Raw genomic sequence first — 26314 nt, 5'->3', positions numbered from 1 at the left:
AGATTTTAAGCAGTTCTACTTCCTGTAGAATAATCTAAGGTATTTTCTTAGTACTTTTGTAAATGAACAAATCTTTTTAAGTCCGTTTAAAGAGGTTGTGAAGGTGGTGTTCCCAGCTTGGAGCAGGAGTCAGCATCTTCCAGATGGGAGAGTGCATACAATCTCTGGGCGCCCTACCCTGGCTGCCACTCAGGACATCTTAGGTTCTTCATTGATAGGCCTGTATTGGAAGCTGGGTTAAAGATTGGCCTGCTTGGCTTTTGTAAAATCTAAGAAATGAGACCTGTTGACTCATGAATGATGGAAGGTACTTTTTATTCTAAATTTGACTTGCAGACTAACATCTGCTTTCTTGAAAGCTTGACAGTGGAAAACACCACCTAGGCTTCTGTATGGTATGTAGTGATTACTTGGATTTGTGATGAACTGTTTAGAATGGGGGGGGGTGGCGGAAGCATCCAACCTGTTACTAAAATAGATCTATAAGCTTGGATATTTCTCCCCATTAAAGAAATAATGGCAGGTTAGGTAATCTGGCTCCTTCTGGTTTCTCAGGAGAGCTAATTTAGATCTTGGGGGCTGGGGTTGCTGCACTAAACTTGGTTCCAATCATTGCTAACACCAATACTTCAACTTCTATGTTTCCTCTTGTTTTTTTCACTCCCAATAAATAAATTCAAGGCAAACGTCTGTATAGGGGATTGTGCCTTCATAGCTGCTGTCAAAAACCCTTCTCTTGTAAATAATTTTCTTTCCTTCAGTGTTTTGCTTCTCTTTATCTAGCAGCAGTTTTAGGTTGTCCTTCAGTGTAGTGTAGCAGAAGCAGCCGTTCACAAAAATAGCCCTGATTAGACAGGCAAGTGAGGCATATTTTTCTGCTCAGGTGACATAAGAAGAAAGTCATTATGAAGCTGTAATTAATTTGAACTTTAATTGCTTTCAGATCAGGCATAGTAATACAGGATATGCGGAGATTAAAAATTCATTATTTACTATGATACTGTTAAGGAATTAGGAAATAATACATCTTCCTCTTTGGTGTGATTTTTTTTTTTCCCTTTTTTTTTTTTTTTTAATAGAATTGAGAGCTAGTCTAGGAAAGTCTTGATACTTGTCTTCAGGCCAAAGACTTACGATCTGGTAGAAATGGATTACCATCTGGCATACTTCACAGAAAAAATAAGTTTAAAAGATTTAGAGGAAAGCACCTAACAGACTTTATAACTATGAGCAGGTTCCAGTTTGTATTGGGTATTAGCTCTTCACCTTACTGTAAGAGCTTATGCATGATGAATATCTTGGAAAACACAGCAGCTGTTAATTTCTGTTGAGGTTTTAAATGATCACCTGTTCTATTTTCAATTTCTGTTGAGGTAAACAAATTGTCATTATTTTTAAACACTTGGTATTTCAACTTGCAGGTGGATACAGGCACACAGATGGCAGATAACAGGTATGTTGAAGTGTTTTCTTGAAATAATTAAATCAAAGGAGAGCCGACTATAATCTGGTTTTATGTGGGAGAGTCTTCTTTTTACATATGAAGAATGAATTACTGAACTTGGATAAGAATACGATGGTAATATTTTCTGTTACTAGACTGTGTTTCCTTACAGCAAGGATACAGTGCCCATTTGGTACAGGAGAAGCTGAGGTTGTGTGTCAGATACAGAATTACTCTGTTCTGGCATTTAACATAATTTGCACTGTTGTGATTTGGTTTTCAGTGTTCATTATTTAAATGCTCTAAAGACTTGAAAATAATGCTGATCATCAATATTTCTCCAATGTGTATGTTTTAAGCTTGCAAAAGGCTCTGGTTTATTTTCTAATTTTTTTATAGCGTTCTTGGAACAAATAACAGTGTTAAACTGGTGTAAAGACATACGTGATACTGGGCTTTCGAGGCTTGCAGTACACAAGGATAAGCAGGATAAGCTAGTCTACCCAGTAACTCGTAATACCCATTTGCATATACGATATCTTTTCTCTTGTATCTGAGTTAGGGTTAATTTCAGCAATACCCAGTCTGTACTCTTGTGACCTATAAACTGGCAGGGAACACAGGGAGTGCTTGCTGGCTGTTGACTCATTCTAGGCCCTGTCTTTCTCCAGCAGTGGAAGTGTGATGGAAGACATTGCAGCAGGGAGATAGGAAGGATAGGGTTATCTCTGGAGTAGAAGCGAGTGTTTTCAAAACAAAAAGCTTTGACCTGTTGTTTATCTTCCTTTCTCACCTGTATCCTTTCTCATGGTTTTTTTTCCATTACACTAAAAGGGTGTCTTATATTTTCACTTGTGAGTAATAACATTTTCCTGCCCAGAGTGACCCAGTACAGATGAAAAGCCAGCCATTCACTTAATAGGATGAATTTATCTGTCAAGTATTTTTTGTTTTGGGGCTTTTTAGTTTATTTTGGGGTGGTTTGGTGGGGGAAGGGGGATTGCCTTTTTCCTTTGCATTCTGTTCATCTTGGGAGAACTAGTTGCATATCCAGACTTAAGTTTTGAAAAACTTGAAGACATAAATACATGATTTTTATTGGAATACTTGTTCATGAAACTTCTGTAGTAAACACTGCAAATTCAGAATACTTCTGTTCTTAAATGTTAATATTTTGTGAAGTGATGCCTTTTTAATATGCTACATTTTTAATTTTTCTAGTAAAACAGAAGAAACTGCTTCAGATTCTGTGGAGGCTGCTAAAAATGCAAGCAACAAAAAAGGTAGGAAATACATAGTAGTAGGTAACATTACAAAAGTGGAATAAGCTTATTGTCCTGTGTATTGAAGGTTCTTTATCTACAGTTACAAAATCTTTAGTCAAAACTACAGATGTGTTTACTGTTGAAAGCAAAGCAATGGTTTCTAGGCTGAATGTTTACTTTCTGATGTTTTCCATGTTTATTGCAGCCAATAGCAAAATAAAGGCTATATTTTTGTAACAGTGAAAGTATTATTGCTTATTTTTTGACTAGGATGCTTCAGTACTGCGTGAAAGAACCCACTAGATGCTTGCAATAAGGCATGCATAGGTTAGCTTTTAACAACATGTAATCTTTATCAGCATAATTATTAAAATGAGCAGTCCTTGATGTACGCTAGTTCTTTACTATCTTGTTTGTAGGAAAATGCATCTCTGTTGTGTCATTGAGGTTTTTATTCTTAGCTTGGAAGGTCAGCGTTATTCAGGTAATTCAGGTAATTGCTGAATAATGCTTTTCAATTTAATACTTCTGTGTGCGGAAAAGCTACATTCCATTGTTATTTACCTGAATGTTCAATTTTGTAAGTTAGTGAAATACCTTTCACATATGTGGTCACTGAATGCATTTTAGGTCTCAGTTTTTTAACAAGGCTTGTGTGACCAGCAATTGGAAATCACATATGAACTGGTAGACACCATTGAATAATTCTTGTAGTCAAACTGGATTAAGAAGCACCACGCCTCCCTCTAACAACAAAACCAACCAAACAACACACACTCATCTATATGAAAGCTTCATCAAGTTAGCGTGTGCTGTGCAACTTACTGGGTTTTAATGTCTGGGGAGAAGAGCAGTGAGAAAGGGTGGAGAGATTTGAAAAGCCTGTGTCTTCCCACTGTGACCACCTGTGTTGTTATTAGCAAGGATTTTTAACTCCTAACCAGAAGCATTTAGATCTGACCTCCTGAAAAAATAGCCTTTTGTGAACTGTTGTGATGACTGTTTGAGGGGTCTTACAGATTGTAGAAGTATCTTGATGTAAAAAATTAGTAGTTGTCAAGGAAATGGTTGTAGTACTATGCTGCTTTGTTGTGTGGTACACAAAGTTTTCCTCAGTTGTTTTTGTCGGGAGCCAGACTAGCTGGAAAACACTCACTTTTGTCTTGGAATTATAGTTCAGTGGTTCTTCTCTTGCAAATTTATGTATGGCTTATAAGCTACAGCTAATAGGGAGGATAGTGAAGCTCCTATTTTGCACTTTCTTACATAAGCAAATTCCCTGTCTTCCCTTTTATGTCACCAATGTACTGCTTGCTTCTAAAACCAAAGATTTGATATATTTTCAAACAGAAAGGTGCATTTTCTATCCTTATCCAATGTTACCTTTCTGAAATCTGATCCTGAAGTAATTTTGCTCGAGGTGTTAGTTACATATACCGGTGCTATTTGAGATCTGGAAAATTGTATTTCTGCTGTGAATGCTGTAAGACATACAGCATAAGAAAAGCACTATAAATTTATTCAAATCTGTTTTAAAAGTTGTTTTCTGTCTTCATAGAAAAGCTAGCAGACCAAGTGATGCAAAATCCACAGGTCCTGGCAGCTCTACAGGAACGGCTTGACAACACAGCACTTACTCCTTCAAGTTACATTGAAACGTAAGTAACAGGGCATAATAAAATTAATGAAAGATTGAAAGCATAACAGAATGTTGTTACTGTATAATTAAGGTAGGAAATTAGAACAAATTATTCACTGAAAAAAATGGTTGACTTAAACCATGATTCATAGTGGCCTACGTGTGGAAGGAAGAGCCAAGTTTTGGGTTACTTGTATAAAATTGCAAATTTTGGTCTGATTCAGTATTTTCCTTGGCTGTTATCACTTTGGTTAGAAATAACTGCACATGCACACACCCCCTGCTGGGTTTGTTTCCTTCTGTGACCCTTATTCTGTCAGGGCATGCAGTGATTGATGATTTCTATAAGATTGCTGTCCAGGATGTAGTAGAAAGTTCAGGACCCTAGCTGGAAGCTTAGTTTTATATTAACTGTACACTGGAACTTCAAAATTTTGTTTTTACTAGATATTTATGCTTTTATTTCTTGATGGGGAATAGATGGTAGACCTGTTTTTTAAAAAAAAAAACCACAAACAACCACATAAGTGTTGTAAAAAGTTCTTTGTACCTGAATATCTATAAAAGCTTAATTTAAAATACAGATGGGCAAAGTATACTTTTCTGAGTATGACCCATGAATCAAAACTTTCCCTTTAGAGTGCGCAGTTCTTATTTTTCATAGATGGATCAGTACAACTCTAGCCTCAAAAGTTTAGGTGTAAACACAGGTATTAATTTCAGATCTCTGAACTACACGGGAGGGGTAGTGGCCCCAGGGAATGGAACACCTTTGAGAACAACTTGGGTAGGAGAGGGTTCTTCCAAACGTTTTGAAGAAATATATATATGTTTAACATAAGCCTCTTATTTTAAAATTGCACTTGGTCATGAGCAGCCTGTTTCACAGTGATATATTAAGTAATGCTGAGGCAACTAACTTGTAATGTTAAAGAATTGTTTGCTTTTTAGTTTACCAAAAGCAGTGAAAAGAAGAATTGATGCCTTGAAACAGCTCCAGGTGAAATGTGCCCATATAGAAGCTAAATTCTATGAAGAAGTACATGATTTAGAGAGAAAATACGCAGCACTCTATCAACCCCTTTTTGATAAGGTGGGAAGGCTATGCAATCTTTGTCTCCTAGCTGAGTCAGTTCTGTTCACATATATGTAATTTTACGTCTTCAATTACATTCTTGATTTTTCTAACACAGAGAAGAGAGTTTATTAATGGGGAAGCTGAACCCACAGATGCAGAGTCAGAATGGCACAGTGAAAATGAGGAAGAAGAAAAGCTAGCTGTGAGTACAAGCTGGATAATGAACTACAGATATGTTGGATTGTCAGAATTAATTCCTGTACAGTGTTTTCCATTGGAAGACTCATCTTTTTGGAAATAAAGTTTTATCAGTAATGTGCTTGTGATGAATACTGTTGTGTACAGTGAAAGCTTTTAAACTTCTAGTTTAACATTTTTCAAGTTTGTAGTGAGTGAATTGAAAAGTTGCTTTTGTTTGCACTGTTCGTAACCTGTTAACAGTATCTTTCTGATAATGGGTTCCATTCCAGTGCTACATGATACCCCAAGGTAATATAAGGCTGGCTGTTTGTCTGCCTGTCCCCTTTATTTTGGGGGACATAATTAGCTTTCTTTTCTATAAAAACAGATTAGACATGTCACCTAGTCATAAAATGGAATTGACCTAATAGAATGCATGCTGGCTAGTGGATTCCTACTTGTCTATTGAGTAGGACCTACCTAGATTTGTATTCTGTAGGCTGCCTGTTGCTCTCCTAACATAGTTTTTAGAGATGTATACTCATGGCTTGCTGCTTTTTCTCAGAGAACCTATCTACTTACAATGCTGTTTACCATTCTGTCAGGTTTTCTTTGCGTTTTTTTCCTTGGCCTGTTTCCCTCAGTTTCCTTAGGACACTGTTCTGTATACAAAGCTTATTGTTCTCTTTGGTTTTACTGATCTCATGAGATCGAGCATGACACGGAACTCCATGTGCATAAGCAAGAAAGGTTTGTTAGGCTTTGTGTAAATACAGCGTTGACGGGCCATATTCCGTGCAGTTACAGGATCAGAAACGTTACATGGCGCGTAAACTGCTCCGTGTTCTTGGCTACTCACGGCCCAAGTAGCCGCTGTTCGAAGATCGTGCGTGTTTGCTGCTCTCTAGTGGTGCACAAGGAAAGGTGCAATGCAGCTAATTCAGACTCAATTTCCTGGGGTTTTTGGGGTGGAGAAGTGACTTGGTCATCTTTCTTTTTTATAACATTTGACATCAGTTATGTGTAGGGAATCCTGTACCGCATAAGAGAAATAACTGAAGACAGTGTAATAATGAAAAATAACCATTAAAACGAACTTTACCAAGTATTCTGCAAAATTGGGAAGCTAAAACTGTTTCAGGAGGCAAAGTTACATTTTACATTTTTAGATGAAACGCTGCAAACGGCTCATGAAGCTACAGGAGTGAGGTGAATAGAAAAATAGAAGTGTATTTATATATTTTTTTCTCTTTGTAGAAGAGTAGAAATGTGTTTAAATTGTTTCTGTTTGTCAAGTTAGTGAAACTCAGTCTATTCAGTCTTCATACAGAAGAATTTCAAATGAGTTGCTAGTAAGTCTGAATTAAACGTATATATGTTGTGTAAGTAAACCTTGTGTCTGTTAGCTTTATTTACAGAGAAAAAACAGTGTAAATTTTAAATGTTCCTTAAACACAGCTTCAAAGATGGCAAATGTTTCGTACATCTACTTCTGTTTATCAAATATTTCAAGTAGTAGGGATTTAAATGTTTCTGTATTTGTTTTATAGGGAGACCTGAAAAATGCAGTGGTAATAGAAGAAAAAGCGGAAGCAGGGGAGACAAATGTCAAAGGGATTCCAGACTTCTGGTTTACTATCTTCAGGAATGTAGATATGCTAAGTGAATTAGTACAGGTAAGTTTCTCCACTGAAGAGAGTACCTTTTGTCGTGTTAAATGAATTGCCACTTTTTCCAATTGATAGTGAATGTTTATGGAGTGTGTGTGAGACCAAATCTTTGAGTCTTCAGAATCCCTAATACTGTTCATGAAGGTGCTTGAAAGGCTTATGATGGACAAGCAGAACAGCTGATCCAAACTGTTAAACACTGTGGATTGTTTAAGATATGATCTTGTAACAACTTTTGTAGATACTAAAATGCAAGCTTTTACGCTGCTTACAACAGCTGTTCCCCTGTAGTTTTGTTAGTTTAGTCCATAAAGGATTATTTTTGCAAGGATATTATAAGTGTGCCAATGGATTGGTTGAATTCATGTTAAATAGCTTATGTAGTTTTGCCCTCAGTTATATTAATTGCTTTTAATGCTGTTAAGAATTCCCTGAAGCATGTCCTTCTGTGAATCTCACCAGCAATAAATATCCTGAATGAAGTTACTTTATTTTCAATAATGTTCACGCAACCTAGTGTGATAACAGTTTTATTTACTGAAGATGAGGCCTAATGATCAAGAATTTGGTAGGTGATATTTGCAACTATGGTGAAGAAATTGGGATCCAAATCTGATCTTTTAGCTGAAATTGTTGAATAATTACAAGCTTTGGTTCTTTCTTACAAACAGGTTGAACAGGCAAGCTAGGTTTAAAATTTTGTTCTTCTGAATATTGCCTGCTGAACAGTAACTCTTTTCCCCTTAGGAATATGATGAACCAATCTTGAAACATCTGCAGGATATTAAAGTTAAGTTTTCTGAACCCGGACAGCCTATGGTGAGCTTTCTTTTGTTGGTTCTCATGAAAATTGTAGAATTTCAAAACTTCCATTCCACACTCTTCACCTGAAGTGTGAGATGTTTTTTTCTAAGCTAATAGCTTCACACTTTGCCTTTTAAAGACTTATCTTCAGCTTCTCTGACCCTTTGCTTTTTCATCCTTGGCCTGGACATCTCAGATATCATTGTAGTTTCTAGATTAAAATTCTAGCTCAATTCTGTCTAGTTTTCACTTACTTTTTCTCTCTCAAATTCCAAATTAGGTACTTTTCCTCATAAAGTTACATGGCTGCTTTTGGTTTGAAAATGAATTGTGGAAAAAATGCTGGGTGCTACTTATATTGAATATTTCATCAAAAGAAGAAATGTGACTTAGTAATATTAATAAAAAATGGTAATGGATACTATGCCTATCAAAGGATAGGAAAATTAATTAGTCTTTCAGAAGTGTACCTAATTAGTAGTTTTTAAAGTACAATTTTGCCTTGTTTTTGGAAATTTTCTTGTTTAAGTTCAGTGTACAGAAACGGGATACTGTGTTTGTTGAAAAGAAGTTGTTCTGTTGCTTATTTAATTCGTGCAGGCTATACATACTCCTTGAACCCCTTTTGAGGGGGTGGCGGGGAGAAGGATGGAACCTGAGCCTACGCATCCTTTCTTTAAATTTCATTCTTGTGCCTTTTTCCTTATGTTTGGCTTTTTTTGTTTTGTCTTACGGAATTAGTCTTCTGACAAAGTCTAACACAAATGAAAGAAAAAACTTCATTGAAGATTCCCATAAAAAAGAATGGAAGGACTTTGTTAACATACCTTTTAAAGGTTAATAACAGCTGAAGCAAAATTTTGGTTGGTTGGGGTTTTTTTTCCGTCCTCATTGTCTTTCTCCTCTTAGGTACAAAACACTTGAGCTGATAATAGGCCAGGGAAGTAGTACAGACAGAGGGAAAACTGGGAATTAAGTTCCTACATATTGCTAGGCCTGAAGGAGAGGATATGAGTTTTATGAAGAAAATTACTCTGTGCTTAAACAATTAAAGTATTCTAAGATATTGCTGATTTTTGTCTTGAAGCATATCTGTTTGGTGGCATTTGGGTGATTTGGGAATAGTTGGGTTTTTTCCCCTGCAGCTTTTTTTGTGTTCTCTCTCATTCACCTCTGTTTTACAGTACCTGAAGTTGAAGAACTGCTTTTAAAACATCAATGGAACTATCTTGTCTTGCACTAGTCATAATCTCTTGACAGCCTGTTTCTGTGAATAGGTTGCATTCCAGTGCTACATGAAAACCAGTAAATAGAAGACTGGCAAACTCCATCTCCTGTCATTATTTGGAGACAAAAGGATGCATTCCTAACTACTTGAGTGAAACCTGTTACCCCAGTTGCATGTGACTGTCTTGTCTGAAATTCTCTGGCAGTTGAAAATTGGTGCAGCAGTGGTAGCTTCGTACTGTAAAAAGTTCACATAACCACTGTGTAATAAATACAGTAATTCTGCTGGGGATTAGGTTTTGGTGCTAAAAGAAATACATGGTAGATAGGAATTTTCTGATTTACCGTAGACCCATAGTGATTAACTGTAGTTACAGTCCTCCAAAAGTAGGTTTACCTGGCTACAGTAATAGTGCTTCAAAGTTCTGTTTGCCATAGCCTGTATATATAAGCTTCTACCTTCACAAAGCATAAGTGATTCCCTTACTGTTTGCTTTTATGTATTTATAATCATATGAACAAATCTACCCGTTTGTATAAATACGATTTCTGCTTAGATTATCTATTGGACCATCAGGATACTTAGCTAGCACATTTCACACCTGCATGATACATCTGGGTATAACTTAAATAAGTAGCTTAAAATCAGGAAGATGTATCTTTTTTTTTTTTTTTTCAACTTCATGAGAACACCTCATACTACAGGGAAAATCTAAAAATACATGGTACAAAGGTAAGCTGATATCAAAAGCAAAGATGTCCAAATAAAGACTGCTGGAAAGGTTATTACAACACTTCTAATAGTATGTGAAACTTGAAGCTGCTTCTTATTGTCTCCTCATTAGCACATACAGAATGAAATACTGAAATGCAGTCTCTGCAGGTATTTCTGTCTTGCTCGTCCTTGGGACCCTGCATGCTAAGTAGTGCCACTGGTTACCTATTCATAGCCCCAGTGATGGTTTGTGGGATTCCTTGGGCACGAGTTTTAGCCGCTGGTGGTGGATAAGCAAAGTTTGTAACTTCCCCTGCACGTTTGCCAGAGGGAGATTTGCCTTGGCTGGAGACACCCTCCAAACTGTACTAGCTGTCTTGAACTGCCGTAAAATGGCAGTAAAGCTGAAATAGGTTATGTGAAGCCAGTGTAGATATTCCAGTCCACATCTAGTTCCCAGTGGTTTCATTTCCTTAAACTGCGTGTGTAGGTTGGGATGGCTGCACCAGTCTTCATCACTCCTTGGCCACTGTCTTTCTAGATTTCAGTCATGTGAGGAGATTCATGGGGCCTTAGAAAGACTAAGGGACCTTAGGGTGGTGAGTGACAGATATGTATCTGTGAACAGGCTGCGGTCCCCAGAGTTATTTATCCTGTCTGCACATGGTGGGCCTTCAAAAAGAGAAGATGGCAAGGGAGACTTGAGTGATAACAGACCATTTTCTGGCCTGAGTCTGAAGAGGGCCTGGGGAAGTATATTCAAGGGTAGTGGTTTTAGCAGTTAACCTGTTTTGTATGCGCGTTAGGTCTAGTTCTTGTTGCTGGGGGAGTGAATAAAATATTTACGGTAACTGCTCTGCATGCTATGGCTGTGCAGCAGGTATGGCGATGTTGGAGGTTTTGACTTTTTTTTGTTTCAAATAGTGCATAGTTGATCCTGAGTGCAAAGTGGGTACACACAGCATTGTGCAAGCAGTTTTGAAGTCTTTACATGTTTAAAAAGTGGTGCATTGTGTATGTGGCAGTTTTCCATAATTGGAGCCTTCTATTCTCCATGTAAGAAACTGAATTTCTGCAAACGATTTTCATGTGCTACAGGAGGCTCAAACATAAGCAGAAACACCTGCTTCAGACTGTAGCCTATTAAGACGTATAATCTTGGGTTTCAGTTTGTGAAATTAAGTGTTCTTTTGCAGGATCTTCTGTTACCCAATGGAAAAAAATCCCTCTGCTTCGTGGTGGAGTGCACTGTTTAAATCAGGATTGCTGTAATTTAGAATTCTTTTTAGTTAGAAATATAATCTGTTTCAGTTTCAAGATTATAACGTTGAGTGATCAGAGTGGGGGCAGTAATGGAACCTGATGTTACTCTGACATAAAAATCAAAGTTGCTTTAAGACAGCAGTTTTATATGTAGAGGTGAAGGAAATATAGTAATTACCTGACTATAATTTGAATGTTAATAGTAGCCACAGTTGTTCCAGATTTCCTGCCCATTAAGAATTGGTTGACATTAATTTCCTGCTTGTGCTGTAGTTTGGAAAGGTTTGTTTATCAACAAATTCCTAGCTTTTCCTGTATTTAGAGTGTGATTAATGGTAATTCTGCTAATGCACTATTTCAAAGATAAAAATAAGTGGCAATATAAAATTATAATGGAAATTTCTTCCAGTCTTTCTCATTAGAGTTCCACTTTGGGCCCAATGACTACTTTTCTAATTCAGTCCTGACAAAAACATACAAGATGAAGTCGGAGCCGGACAAGACAGATCCCTTTTCATTTGAAGGACCTGAAATAGTTGATTGTGAGGGGTAAGGAAAATTTGAAATTCAAAAAAATCTTCTGAAGTAATAGTCTGTATTTTTTAGATGCTGTTTTCTCTTACTATGAGAATGATTAATGAAGGTAAAATACAGTGTTTGATAACTTAAAAGCTGGGAATGTTTGTAGGGATAATGGTGATGATCTTTGCTTCAGCATGCAGGAAGAACAGATAACGTAGACAAAGATACTTTTTAATATAGCGTGCACTTTAAATCTTACACGTTTCAAACTTAATAGATTACTAATGAGGTAACAAGCCTTTTATTTCCAGATAACTGGGTAAACTCATTTTAGCCATTACATTTCACAGACCCCCATTCTCAGTCTGATAAGTACCCTTAGACTCTCTTGGACTTTTGCTCATCTCCTCGGCAATTTTTATTCCAGCAGTGCTTTTGAATCTGATAGGAATTGGTCATATGTATGCTCTGTTCTTTCAGACTGTTTTGAGGTGCAAACATACTGGCCACACAGTTTGGTTCTGGCAGTTATAGCTTAAGGCAGCAATTATTTTAGCAAAATGTGTTCAGAAACAGGCTGTGGGATGGTGAATTCTTACCCATGTTCTGGAAGTCTAGTGAGTTGGACAGCGCGCTAGAGTTTTCCTTTGGATAAAGCATTGTTCTGTCTAACCTAACCTTTTCTCCTCACTGATCTCTGCTCCATAGCCAGTGTTCAGTGGCACACCAGAGCAGAGTTGAGACAACTGACAAATGTTTTTGTACCTTTGCTTTCTTAGCTTACTTAGTGTTTTTTATGTTCCAGTCCCTCTGCCAAGGGTGTGTTTTTAGCTTCTGGTGGGAAGGTTTTTGGGGGTTGTTTTTATTTTGGTTTTTTTTTTAAACTAAAACTAAAGAAATGCCAAATACTTGCTTTCTTGAAGGCACCCTGACAACCTCAAAACCTTCTGTCTTTTAGTGCTACATGCTGGCTTTTGAATTGAGTATTCACCGGCAGTGAGGCAAAACATGTACTTGCACGTTTAGTGAAAACTGTACCTAAGTAAAACCTAGTCTGTTTTGAAGAAAACTTTAGTTAATTACAGCAAAATGTTTTCTGTTAAAGTCTTAGAGGAGTCGCTTCCTAAAATTGTCAAAAACTTTTATGTCAATTCATGTCTTGTGATGAAGGTTATAGATACTGGAACACGTAGAGCGGGAAGACATTGCGGCTGACTTTGGCCATTTATCTGTAGGACAAGATATTTTGAGGCACTTCAGGGTTACTGTGACACCATTGTTTCCTTTAGAAGAGAACTAGCTGTGTTTACCTCTGTCTTTGCCCCATGCAGTTTGGGGTAAAACTATGAGTGGATGGAGAGAGATTTTTAATAGAGATAAAAGTGTCAGTTTGCACAGTAGCAGAAAGGAACTGAAAAATAAGCTCTTTCTAGCTTGCTGTACTTGACTGCCAGGTAAGTCTGAGCACTGCTAAAATGTGCCTCTCCCTGGCCACTCTTTGTACGTTTATTTTTAGGGTAGCTGGATACTGCGTTGGCCTGCAGTGAAAGGTTTTGGACTGGTCTGTCTGTTGGAAGAATAGTTCTCAACCATTGAGATTTTTGTGTAATAGCTTAATCATGACCTTGGTTATGGAACTCCAGTAGCTGGGGCACAGAGGTATTGAAATATCAGGGGGATGAGGGTAGCGATTACTCTGCGAAGACAAACTATTCAGCTTTTTCATTTAGGGGAGTATTTGATATGTCCAGCATCCACATAGTCTCTAGCACTACGATGCATCATCTACTTGACATCTTGTCAAGTAGATTGAGTTGCCAGTGTGTGTAAAACTAGCTTGATCTAGAGAATGATAGTCTTTGCTGTTAGTTGCTGTAATGCTCATTTCCTTATTTTCACTGGTGTCTTATGTTAAAATGCTGTTTTACACATCTTGTCTCTAGGTGTACTATTGACTGGATGAAAGGAAAAAATGTTACAGTTAAAACAATCAAGAAAAAACAGAAACACAAGGGTCGAGGCACAGTTCGGACAATTACTAAACAAGTACCTAATGATTCTTTTTTTAACTTCTTCAGCCCAATAAAGGGTAAGTGTGGAAATCAAGAATTTAGGTTTCTTTAAAATGTGTTTTATTTCTATGTGTTTGTATTTATACAGCTTAAACATACAAACTGTTTATGCTGCTGCATCGTATACTTTCTTCTTACTAGAGGAAGATAGCAAACTGCAGCCCATTGAAACAGATCGTTTCATTCTGATGTTATTCTGTAGAATTTGGCTATTAGGTGTGCTGCGTAAACAGGATTCATAGTATGGCAAGTGTCTTATGTAGAAACCCCCAAAGAATTTAACTTGTTTTACCACAGGATGGCTCCATGCATCATTTTGAGGTTTTTAACATGCAAAAAAAATCTTAACCAACATTGGAAAAGTTACAGCATATTGGTTTCGCTTAAACCTTTGTTTAAGTGGTGGAACTTCCTGTGGTTTCTTCTGTGATTAGTTAGTGATCAGTAATGCCCCATACATACCTTCCTCATCTCCCTACTTATCTGACGGTAGATGTGTACTCATATACCTAAAACAATTTAGATGGATTCCAGAAACATTCTTCTTGGTACATCTCCCATTGTACTCTTCCACCCACAAACATGGATGGAAGAAACAGTTAACTTTTTGGTCTTCAGAGATGTACTGAACAGAATGGACATTGGTTCTTGTTTCAGTTGTGGGCTACTATGAGCTGTCTGTCCCTTCTGAGTACCACTGCAAATTCCTGTGTACATGGGGATAAGAGACAAGTGATAAGTGTTTCCAAAGTTGGAGTTCATTTGGTACAAAAAGTTCTTTAACATAACATTGTTCTGGGGGGGGGGGGGGTGTTACAAGTAGTTTGTTCTTTCAGAAAGGGGTGGAGATTTGTTGGCCTCATGATGGTTTTCTGTTGTTTTTTTTAAAACACTTAAAGGACATACTCTAGAGGTAGCTATGTAAGAAAGATGTAACTGTGACATCTGCTGGCAGTTGTTGCTTGCATTTTCACTTGAGAACACTGAGCCAAATTACCGATTTCACAGTACTGTGGCACCGGAGTAGAGGAGGGGAATCTGGTTTTGGTTTGTTTTATGTTGTGTTTTTGTTGGTTTGGGTTTTTTAATTAAACAAACAAACAAAAAAAACCCCAGACTGTTTCTCACTGGTTACAGTACCAGGCCTTTTGTCAACAATGCTTTGCCAATTCCTGACAAATGTTAAATCTACTTGGTAGCATCTGTGTTTGGGGAGAGGGGAGGGTTTGTAGCACTCCAGCAAAATAAAGTTACTGTAATCACAGCATTAATACAGAAACAAAATATGTTGCTCTTTGAAGGAAGAAATGTGATCTGCATACCTGGTGAACCGCTCTGTGTAGAAAGTATTTCTTGTGCAAAACTCTTTGACATCAAAATGGGCAGCTTTGATGTGCTTATTGCACATAAAATTCTTGAAAAGGCAATTTCTGTGGGTTTAAGATTAATCTGAATTGTCTTTAAAGGTTTTAATAGCTTCTGAAGACACTATAGCCCCAGTGTTTTCTGGTGTGAGGAGGTCTTTATACTGTGTTTTGTCATCTTGAATATTGAGGTGGGCTAGACTACATGAACTTTTCTTAAATTTCCTGTCTTTTCTTCTTGTAGTATCTGGTGATGGAGAGTCATTGGTAAGTTTCATTTCTGAAATTCCATGATTGCTCTTTGCCATCTTTTTTGCTAAGCATCTCTGGTGACCCTTTTGGTTCTTTTATTAAATACAGTGTATTTTAATCATTATTCTTGCTTTTACTAAAGCTGGGCTTCATCCTGATAAAAAGAAATGTACTCTTGACTTCTCCAAGTAATCCCTTGACATATTGCTCTTTCTTGCATATCTTGCTGATCCAGTACTTCTACAATGATCACTGTTGGGAAGAAGTAGCTATTTGTTCTAGCTACTCAGGACTATGGCATGGCTGGTGTCTGGTTTTCTAAAAAAATCAGTCTGAAGCATTCTGAAAAATTCTGTAACATCAGGTGTTAGAATGAGCCTTTTTAATAGAAAGTGTTTCAGCAGGACAGTAGCTTGTGTGTAGAAAGTAGAAAACTTCTAAAATAAATCTCAATTCTGAAAACCTGGATTTAGACTTGCAATACTACTTTTATTGTTACAAAGTTAAGTGTACTGAAAGTATGTGTGACATGAAGGTTGATATTGATGACAATGTGAAGTTTCTGAAACCTGTAACTTTGGAATACTTTGATTTTTCTACCAGTAACGTGGTATGCTACAGAGGAGTAAACAAAACTGACTTACTTTACAGGATGAAGATTCAGAGTTTACTTTAGCAGCAGATTTTGAAATTGGACACTTCTTCCGTGAAAGGATAGTCCCTCGTGCTGTGCTTTATTTCACTGGGGAAGCTATAGAGGATGATGATAACGTATGTATGCTATCAGCATTTTGTTTATTAGTCACCATGTAGATAGAAACCTCCTTTTCTGATTGGCTTAGTATATAGTATTAATTAATGAGAACAGCAACAAACCTGAAGAGGTTCCTGTTGCTTAGGAATAGGAAGGAATTATTTAGGTTGCTATGGGTGTTTAATCTTTGCTTCTGGAAGGGGCTTAGTTTCAATTACTGTGTTTGAATATTCTAGAACTATTACTGCAGAAGATTTTATGCAAATATTAGCAGAGCTAATAAAACCTTGGGTTTGTTTTTCAGTTCGAAGAAGATGAAGAAGGTGAAGAGGAGGTGAGATGCATACTGTATCTTTTATAGATAACTAATTACCTACTGCATTCCAGTTCCAGAAATAGTCCTATAGGGAGCAAAAAAACCCCTGTTCATAAATGCTTTTGTGTATGATGCTTGTTTCCAAAAAAATTTGGCATTCCTGGCTTACAAAATCTGTGGCTGTGTTTAGTCTTCAAAAAATTACTGTCTGCAAGAACATTAATCCTGGGTTTTTTCTACTGTTTCGAAAGCTGCTTTCTGATAAGCTCATCTCTAGTTTTTGACTCTCTTTTTTTCTTGAGTGCTGAATGACAAGAACCTTCGGTCTTATTTTTAAATATCTGCTAACTTAGGCCATAGTGGAATTCGGCTGTCAGCTTTTAGTTGTCGTGAGATTGAAGACTGGGCCGTGCTAAACGTAAAGTAAAAAAGGGAGAGTGCAACTGCTCAAGATAAAGGCTTAATTTAGGACAGAATTTCTAGTATATCAAGAGGTCTGATCAGTTTACACTAGTGTTGTATGTATACAAACATATCGTGAAAGGCGTTGCACTAAGCCACCGAATGATACCACACTTACATGAACTAATACCCTTTACAGAGGTTTACATTTTTATTTTACTGTGGTGATTTTGCTGCTTGGTTAAAGGTGCATACCTAACTGTCACTGAGATCACCATAGCAGAGTACATCAGAACTTACTGAGGTGGTGCTCTGATGTGGGCTGGCAGCCTTCAGCACCAGTCTCTTCTCCTTACAAGTTGCAATGTTGAGTAATGTTGTTACTGTTAGGCTGTTGAGTAAATAAAAAATTTTCTTTTTTTTTTAAGCTGAGTCTTGATAGAAATAGACATGTATTTTTAATCTGTTTTCAGTGCCAGGTGTTACTACTTAGATGTAGGCATGTGTACAACAGCGTGTGGAAATACTGCGAAACCCTGTGCAGGAATATATAGCCTGTCAACAGTAATCCAAATAAACGGAGACTCTTTGGGAAGAGGTCAAAACAAAGAATAAAATTAGACATATACTTACCAGAACTGTAAAATTCCAAGTAATATGTTGGGTAGAAGTTACATAGGCAACTTACATAGGAAGGGTTGCCTTAAGCCATGCTGAATCTTCCAGATCAATGTTTAAATCTTCTTTTAAAGATTTTGCTTTAAGATTTTGCTCTAAGATTTTGAAGATGCTGAATCCTTTTAAGTCAGCCTAAGTAGTTTTAATGTTGACATCTGAAACACTGTAATTTTTTTAAATTTGCTGTTTTGTTTTTTCTCCATTACAAAAAGTTGCACTTTTAACCTGTTTTAATTTCTGTTAGTTTATCTCTATTTTGTCATAGGAGTTGGAGGGGGAAGAGGAGGGAGAAGAAGAGGAAGATGCAGAGAGTGATCCTAAGGTAAGGATTCTAGTGTGAGCAGTCATATCACAGACTGCAATCATGAGCAGTGTAATTAAGGTTATAATCGTTTGTGAAAATATTAATAAATTACATATAAAAAAACCCCAAACAAAAACCACCCTAGCTTGTGACTGCAGTGTTTCTGCCTTCTTAAGCACTCAAGTGGCCCTTAGTGTTTCCATAAATTGAGAAAGCGTAGGTCTTGTCTTTCAGCCTGCACTAAGAAAAAGATAATTTCCAAACTGTGTGCCTTTACTTCGTAATGATATTTCTGTATAATAATTACATATTTCTTTTCCTTTGGAAAGGTCACATTCAAGTATTCTGTGGCTGGACTTCAATTTAGGATTAGTCTGAAAAATCTCAGCTAGCTTGTTTATTTTGGGTTTTTGTGCTTTTTTTGGCTGTCCTCATGCCTGCAGGTTAGACTCCGCACATCTGTACTCTGCTAGAAATCAAAAAAAGTTAGTCCCCAACTTTGAATTTTAAAGTTTACTAGACTTGATTTTTAAATCAGCCTTAAGGGTTAGTGCTTCTTCTGATAGGTATTTTTCAGTCCTTCAGTCATGGTAAAGTTAATGCTTATATTTAGCGAAGCTGGGACAGTGATGACAGACTTGCATTCGTTTAGTTCTTAAAGCATTGGCTTTAAATTTTTTATAAAGGCACAGATGAAAAGTGAAAGGCATGCAAAACTACTTGATCTTTGGATGGAAGTCTTTAACAGTAGCTTAAGGTATTACTTTTCTGATGTAGAGCTTTACGTCATCATGTTGCTATTAAATTTGTCACTGTATCGAGAACTGAGCTTGTTTTTCTTTAATGGGAAATATTGTATAGTAAGGACAGTCTGTCTTGTGGAAAGATTGATCAGACAGGGTTAGAGTGGCAGAAATGAGTATTCTGACTCTGCTCTGCAGGATCAAAATGCAGTGGGGTACCTGTAATGGGAAAAGTTGGACAGCTGAGAAACAAAATGTTAGTTCTAAGTTGAGGTATATTTGTGATAAGCATCAAATACCCTTTTAAAGGATTTGGTATTCTGTAGAAAAACAGCTTAAGGTATCTTGGAAGGTTATGGTTGTTGCCTCCTGTATTATTTTGTGCATTTCACTTTTCATTCATGCTGACAGTTCCTTTCAATTTTTTCCCATTTAGGTGTAATTTAAGTCTGTTTATCATTCATACATTTCTAGGTAAGGTGGAATTCCATTCATACCTAACTTCCAAGAGTCCCATTTGTAGCCATGCAATGTGGTGTGTTTTCTAGGGTTTTCTGGGGTTTTTTTGTTGTTTTTTTCCTTGTATGGGGAAAAGAAATGGGGGAATTGTGACTTCAGCGTTTAGGTTTTATCAGCAAAAAATAGAAAGAAATGTGTAGAGAGATGAATGCCTTTAAATCATATAAATCAGATTTTTTCAGAATGACCCCTCTTGCCTTCCTGGCACAACTTCTGCTTTACCTTTGTAGCAAGCAAGCTGTACTTCATATATTCACGACAGGAGAAACTGAGACTTGTCAGACTTTTTTCCCCTTGTTTCTGATTTGATGTTGTCTCTACTGTTTTTTGTGTACATGCAGATTGTTTCTTAAATATCTCCTCTGCTCTTCTTGAACTCTTGTAACCAGCTTACTTAATAATGCTGGAAAGGACATACTATTTATGCTTTCTGAAAAGGCAGTCAGTCACTCTTGGAGGACTTTTTTTGAGCACTCTCATGTTTCTGAACAGATACTGCTCTCCTGCTTACCTGTCTCTATTGAAAAGAAGAAAAAGAAGTTCCTTCTGTTGTATGCTGTCATCTTTCGCCTTTCATCCCATGCCTCATAGAGAACAATGCCTCCAACAGGCTCCATGCTTTTTTCTCCCCTCTATTTTAGGCTTGTTTCTTTTTTCTTTAATTACTTAGGAGAAACTGTAATCTTTCCAACTCATTCCCTCTGTGTGTAGATAATGCCCTTTGCCTTTGTGAAACTCAACATTGAGCTGTGGTTTTGGGTTTTGGTTTTTTTTCTGATCTGACATGCTTTCAGAAGCCAGCCACACTGCCTCAGCATACTCGCACTGTTTACTCATGTGTAGTGGCACAACATCCATGTGTCCCAACAGCTTGTATCTGCTACAGTCTGTTACACAGCTGTCTTCCCTTCATAAAGTTAAGAATTGTCAGCTGCCAGCTTCAGTTTTTCAAGTCAACTTGGAATTCTGGTTTTTTGTCTTTTGAGACTCATATCTCTAATCATGTTTTCCATTCCTCCTGTTCGTCCTGTTTCTCCCTGTCCCGTGCCTCTCTTTGCCTTTCAGTTCCCCCCCTGCTTTTCTTAGTTCTAGAATAGCTTTCCTTTTCATGTACACAAAAAAAATAATAGTTCTTTGGTCTGTTTTCCTTCTAAATTCAGTTTCTCCTCGTCAGTCATTTCCATGTTACCTCCTCCTTGGTGTGCTACGTTTGCTACATAATTATCGACACTTTCTGCTTTGTTAACTTTTCTTCCTTCCTCTCGCTTCTGTCAGTTTTGAAGTATGAGTTGTTCAGTTAGAACCCGATCGTTATCAACTTTATATATAGCATAAGCGCTTGGTGTAAGAGTTGTGGTTTTGGAAGCCTGAGCAGTGGGATGACTGGAAGTAGCTTCAGAAGTTGCTACAGAAGCAGATAATGTAGCTTGTTTTGTCTAGTATATGTTTCTATGTGCTTGCATACCCTGTTCCTTTAGCTGCCTTTATCTCACATTACTGACAGTGCTTGAATTGAGAAATACCTGGCACAGTAATATAGAATGCAGTTTTGAATTATGAACTGAAAAGCTGCTGTGGGGAGAGACTGCACGTGCTTCAGGGTGCTTAGTCTATCTTTTAAGTAACAGTGGTGGAAGGGCCTGTTAGCAGCAGATTCATTTTCAGAACCTTTGAAGTGTTCTGTTCATTTGTGGAGGAGGCAGTTCAGACCACTTGCTTGCTTAACTCCAGTTAGCTCTGAGTTTACTTCCCATGTATGTATTTGATACCTTTGCTGTTCTCATTCCATAACATAGATTAGAAAATTAACAAAGATAAGGTTTAGCTTTAGGACCCCTAGCTGAACTATTTCATGGTAAGGCATTTGAAGTAGTGAAAAGCTTTCTTCCTTCTGTGCTAGAAAGGACATCAGCGTTATTGCCTACTGCCTACATTGATCCTGCTGTTGGCAGAAAAGTTTGGGAGTCAGTGAGGTCTTGGTGGGCTGCCTGTGCCTGCACACCTACTTTAGTGGATGGGAAGCTTCCCAAAAAGTGATTTGTAAAAGTAAGGAGGTGAAGGTTCAGTTGCTCTTTGAATCACCTAGGAATGTATCCTGCCTAAATCTGTTTAAACATTGAAGATTAATAAAAACTCAGTGTCTTTCAGCAGTAACTGTGTGAAAAAGATACGGTTTGAAAGGATTAAATTGCTAACCTAAATGGTGTGGATACTTTGGGCTTATACTCCCATCCTCTAGGACACCAGGTCATTTGGATGGGTAGATGCAGTGAGCTGTGTGTATGGAAGTCATGAAAACAGTGTTACTTCAAGCGTGCTTTTCTTCTCCATGTTAGCCCTACGATCCTGCAAATTTTAAGTGAAATTTCCTTTAAATTTGATGTCTCCGCTGTGTCCCTGAGCAGCTGATGCAGTTTACCTGATGTGATTGCTGATGTTTGAGCAGGTGGTCTGTACATGAGCTAATTAGCTCAAGTTTCTTGCATTGTTCTGGGTAATCAAATGCCAGAAGAAAAATCTTCATGTCCATTGTAGCAAGAGTATTTTTATTTTTAATTCTGGGCAAGTGATGCACTAAAGAGGCAGGGTCAAAAAAGCTTTATATTGATGCTTTTTAGCGAAAGAAAAAAGAGGTGGGAGTCTCACTGATTTAGCTTGTATAGCTCCATTATAACAGCCTCTTAAACAAGAATCAAAGGCCCACAGTAGTTTAAACTCCTTGTACATATTATGAAATAGTTTGAAGATGTACAAATATGAAAAGTGGTAGGATTTTTTTATGAACTTAAGTCATTGCTCATGACTGCTGTAGAGAATCTCTTTACAAGAAGAACAATTCTTATTTGTCTGTGTAGTGCTGGTAGTAAACTTCAGTACATGTGATGCTGCCGAATTTGTTTAAGATACAATTCCTCCTTATCTTCACCAGTTAAAGTCTTTCTGTTTGGTCTTTGTTGCCTGGCCAGTGCACTCACCACCTTTTTAAGTATCTTGGGAAGTTAATTTAGCGAAGTACAACATGAATGGAAATCTTGCTAGAAGAGGAAGATAAATAGCATAAGATCTGTCTAGGGCCAAAAAATGGGTTGACCCCCATTTGTGTATGTAACGTATCCCACATTGGCTGGCTGACCAAATGTCTGGGCACTGCAGGAAGAGCAGGCTCAAGCTTAACAGCCTTGTCTGAGGGTGTATGGATGTAGTATCTTGCTTGCAGTTTAGGGTCTGGTCTCTGATCTTACAGGAGCCATTAGAGGTCAAAGATAAGTCTCAACATGCATGTGCCTGATAGGGCAGCTGTAACGTGAAGAAGATTGTAGTCATCTATCTGTGTTGTTGTCATCTTGGGATTAAAGATGCTTTGTAGGCGGCTGGCTGATAGCTGAAGGCGGTATGGAACTTGCGTGCTGGCCTGCTTAGCAAGAGCAGTGAGGTACTACTGAAATGGTGGAAGAAAATTGATTATGTTGGAGTCTGGATCTGAGATACTGCCTTGTTGCTTATAGTCTGCTGAAACACTTTACATGTATGGTCAAGATAGATAGGCCCTCTACTATAAGCTAAAAATAGCATAAACTAGCAGTACTTCTCTCAAAATTCTCCAACAACTAACTCGTATCCAGGAACCCCTTAAACTGTATTCTTTGTCTGAGAGCAGTAATCAACACTGAAAGGTCCTTAAGAAGGAACTTTGTAATCCCTGTGACTCAGTTTTTACAGGATAAAGATTTATATGCAATAATATTATTTAAATCTTTACAGAAATAAAGACAAAGAAAAGGCAATTAAGTTTATTGGAAAATATAACAAGGGGTTTGGTTGATCATTAAAATTCAGTGGAAATGGTTGCAGTGGTCAGCCTAAGTATGTCTAATATAAATATAACAGGTGAGTAGGAAGGAAGGAGGGAGATGGAAAGATTTAAAGTACTTTCTAAATAATGGGTTTGTTGCTTGATTAGGGCTCTTACCCAGAATGCATGAGTGAGGAGAAGTAACGCTGTGTACTCCTCTGTGGCCACCTTCAGATACAAAGCAGTTACAAGAAGAACAGATACTTTCAGAAAGCTTTTTGATAAAAACGTTGCTAGTTTTTGCCTGCCTCTAAATGAAAAGCAGTACCATGCAAGGTATTACCAGGGGCCATCAGACTTCTGCTTTCTGAGAGAGAGAATGCTAGCTAATTTTGTGTTTTGTGTAAACATATCCTTCTTTCCAAGAGGGAATTAATGAACATGAATTCACATCGGTGTTATGTGGAATCCCAGGCAGATGAGAGAGTACAAAGTTGATGTTAGTGAGATGTGTGCTGTGGGAGGAAAACCACAAGGAAGAAGGCTGAAAGGTCTTTGGCATATCCGTGCAGAGGAGGCAGCATTTGGCTTTAATCCAGTGGGAATGATAGTGACCGCTGTAACCCTAAAGCAGTTTAGGTGAGGAAGAGGAAAAATAGTCTGGGTTCTGTGCAGGTTGTCAAGGACAAAACTTAGGATAAGGAATCTTTGTTGCGCCTGGTTCTCCTCACTACAGGAAAAGTACTTAAGTTGCCTTAGCTTTTGGTTGCTTGATGTGTAATGAACTCTTGCATGTTTACTTCTGTTACTAAGTTACTAAGATTTTATTTCGCGGTCAGTGACATTCAAGGTGTTGTGGTTTATACCTGTATTTTTCTTTGCTAGAATTCAGCAGGTGTCTGTGACTGCTGGCTGTTTGTAATAAACTATATTAAGAATGCTAAAGGGAGAAGCAAACTGGAAATACACTGAATAAATTATCCTGCTTTCTAAGAATCCTATTTTACAACAAAAAAGCAAGAAGTGCCGTGTAAAACCTGAAGTTCTTAGCTGTCTGAGTACTTGCTCTCCTTCCCAAATACACTTCCTTTTGCCAGAGGGGAAGTTGTTTTACTACCTAATGAAGGTGTTTCTACTTTTACATATTCAGATTAACACTGGGCAAGAAGTCCACATGTTAAACTGTTGAATAGTTACCTGCTGGTGATGCAGAACCTAGAAGAAATCAACACATTAATTACTTTTTTATCACTTTGGCAGAAAGGGCAAGGCTTCTAAGGGAAAAACTCAAATGTGCTGCAGAATAAGCAGCCTGCCTTCCCTCCCTCCCTCCTCAGTTAGTGAGGTGGCAGCAGTTTATTGTTAAACTGTTTAATGGGAACCGAAAGTCAAATTGAGCCTCTGGTTGAGGGGCGAGTAGGAGGTGGTTTGCTTTCTTGTTTGTTTGAACCTTGGCCTACTGGATGGAGCATGAAGAACACAAATGTAGATTAAAAATACTATGGGGTACCAAGCAGTTTGGGGATAGGGGGGAAACCCGATAAATACGGTGACTGCTGTTCAGACCTTTATGATCTAGTCTGAGTTTACTTGTATCTCTTCTTGTACACGTTAATGATACCTCTGGCTAATTCAAAACCGCGTAGCAAATTTCTTTTATTTGTTGTATTTTCTTGCACACCATTTTGATTTTTAACTGGTTCTTTTTTCTTTTTCCCTTTATCCAGAAAGATTCCAGCCAACCTGCTGAATGCAAACAACAGTAATAAGGAAATACCACTTGGAAGTGATATTTGAACAACTTGTAACAAATATTTGGGTACCTGGCCTGCAGTTCAGGATATTCCATTGCTGCAGCACAATCTTATTAACAATGCTTAAAATTAATTTGTTTTAAAATGCATGATTTTCACTAACTTTTCTTTATTGCTTAACATGTACAGTGGCAACTTCAATGCATTTGGGAAATATGAGGTTTAAATAAAGCACACTCTACAGCCGTTGGTACACTAGCTAAGTATGTCAGTAGGCCTTCGGAGCCTTTTTTGCCCTATGCACAGGGCAGTAGTCCAGACTACCAGGTGAGGATTATCCATTTTCTTGTTAAACATTGAAAACTGCAGAATAGCAATGCGCTGAGAAGCTAAAGTAAATGGATTACACATATGGTAGCTGAAACGGATAGAGCAATATGACTTTTGCTAGTTCCCGCCCCCCTTTTTTTAATGTTTCTTGCAACCTACAGATTGAACTAGTGCTTGAGCAGCTTTAAGTGTCATATTTATTATCTCAGTAAAACCAACTGAATTGAAGTAATTTTACTTCATTGAAGGGGGTGTCATATTTGAGACTTAGTTGTTCATCTTACTATTTATTTATTCATGTTTGTAAGTACTTTGACAGAATTAGTGCTTTTTAATAGTTTTTAATATACTTGAAAATCTTTCTCTTTTGCATACGATATGGGTACTTGTAAAACAAATAATTTGAGTTGGTCTCAATGTAGTAGTCTAGACAGACGAAACGAACTTGCATTAAAATGACAACTCTTCTGGGTGAAGGTCAAAATGCAAAGGCCAAACTGTTGCTGTTGATGGAAGTGGGTTGCAGCCAAAGAACCAGAAAATTTCCAGTAGTTTTATTGCTTGGTGTCTAGCATGGAAGGACCTTTCACTATGAACACGGAAATTTATCAAAATTCAGCTCAATAAATCTGAAGTTTCGGTGTCTTACATGCAACACTGAAATTATTCCATTCCACGATTTGTTTTATTTAAAGCTCTGAAGTCTTCAAAACTACCTTTTGTTGTTGTGTGGCACTTCAGGTACACATTTCTAGTTTCAGCATCCATTGCCAACCTCTGGCAGCAGTTGAATAGCAGCTGTATCAACACTGTGACCAGGCATGTAGAGTGCTCCAGCCTTACCTTACACATTTGTAACTTAATACGGTGTTTTCAATTTGTACAGAATAGATAGAATATTCTATTAAAGTTGTGAAACATTATCATTGGTGCTTGTCTGGTCCGTAATGCTTCCTAGGTTAAATGAACATCCGTTTGACTTTCAGTAGTGATCAGTGAATTGTTTGATGAGGGGCACACCAGCTGTTTGGCCTCCTACACCACTTTTCTGAGCATCCTGCTAGGTTCAGTTGTCAAAAGCCAACGAAAGGAGCCCTTGTAAGTAGTGCATTATGGAGTTCTTCATGTAAATCTGAACAAACTTGCTCAATTTGCCAGTAAACGGTCAGGGATGTTCTGTAGACTTTGGGGAGGCAGCATCATTGTTAAAGATTCCATGTGATCTG

The 26314-nt window shown here is 37.6% G+C and overlaps 1 protein-coding gene and 1 non-coding gene across 7 annotated transcripts in view; both read left to right on the top strand.

Annotated features, from left to right (window-relative positions):
- The window catches only part of NAP1L4 (nucleosome assembly protein 1 like 4), a 28637-nt gene extending 2626 nt beyond the window's left edge, over positions 1-26011 (top strand). For 2 of the 6 annotated variants that reach the window (XM_056353404.1, XM_056353405.1), the window contains 14 exons: positions 1422-1453; positions 2666-2727; positions 4268-4367; positions 5300-5441; positions 5542-5628; positions 7157-7282; positions 8024-8095; positions 11695-11834; positions 13751-13896; positions 15488-15510; positions 16147-16266; positions 16554-16583; positions 17911-17967; positions 24732-26011. In XM_056353404.1, the coding sequence (XP_056209379.1) occupies positions 1440-1453; positions 2666-2727; positions 4268-4367; positions 5300-5441; positions 5542-5628; positions 7157-7282; positions 8024-8095; positions 11695-11834; positions 13751-13896; positions 15488-15510; positions 16147-16266; positions 16554-16583; positions 17911-17967; positions 24732-24770 (1158 nt within the window). In that variant the 5' untranslated portion in view covers positions 1422-1439 and the 3' untranslated portion in view covers positions 24771-26011. Of the gene's footprint in view, positions 1-336; positions 396-1421; positions 1454-2665; positions 2728-4267; positions 4368-5299; positions 5442-5541; positions 5629-7156; positions 7283-8023; positions 8096-11694; positions 11835-13750; positions 13897-15487; positions 15511-16146; positions 16267-16553; positions 16584-17889; positions 17968-19128; positions 19167-24731 lie in introns of all 6 variants that reach the window. The other 4 variants (XR_008824219.1, XM_056353406.1, XR_008824220.1 and 1 more) reach the window with 4 other exon arrangements.
- On the top strand, positions 5842-5969 carry LOC130156603 (small nucleolar RNA SNORA54). Its single transcript, XR_008824493.1, has one exon. It is a non-coding gene; the product is annotated as a small nucleolar RNA SNORA54 (small nucleolar RNA).
- Positions 26012-26314: the final 303 nt, after the last annotated feature.

Source organism: Falco biarmicus, chromosome 10, assembly GCF_023638135.1.
Source record: "Falco biarmicus isolate bFalBia1 chromosome 10, bFalBia1.pri, whole genome shotgun sequence".
In the NCBI taxonomy this organism is placed as follows: Eukaryota; Metazoa; Chordata; class Aves; order Falconiformes; family Falconidae; genus Falco; species Falco biarmicus.
The sequence above is the reverse complement of the archived record's forward strand: the minus strand, read 5'-3'. Positions and strand labels throughout refer to the sequence as shown.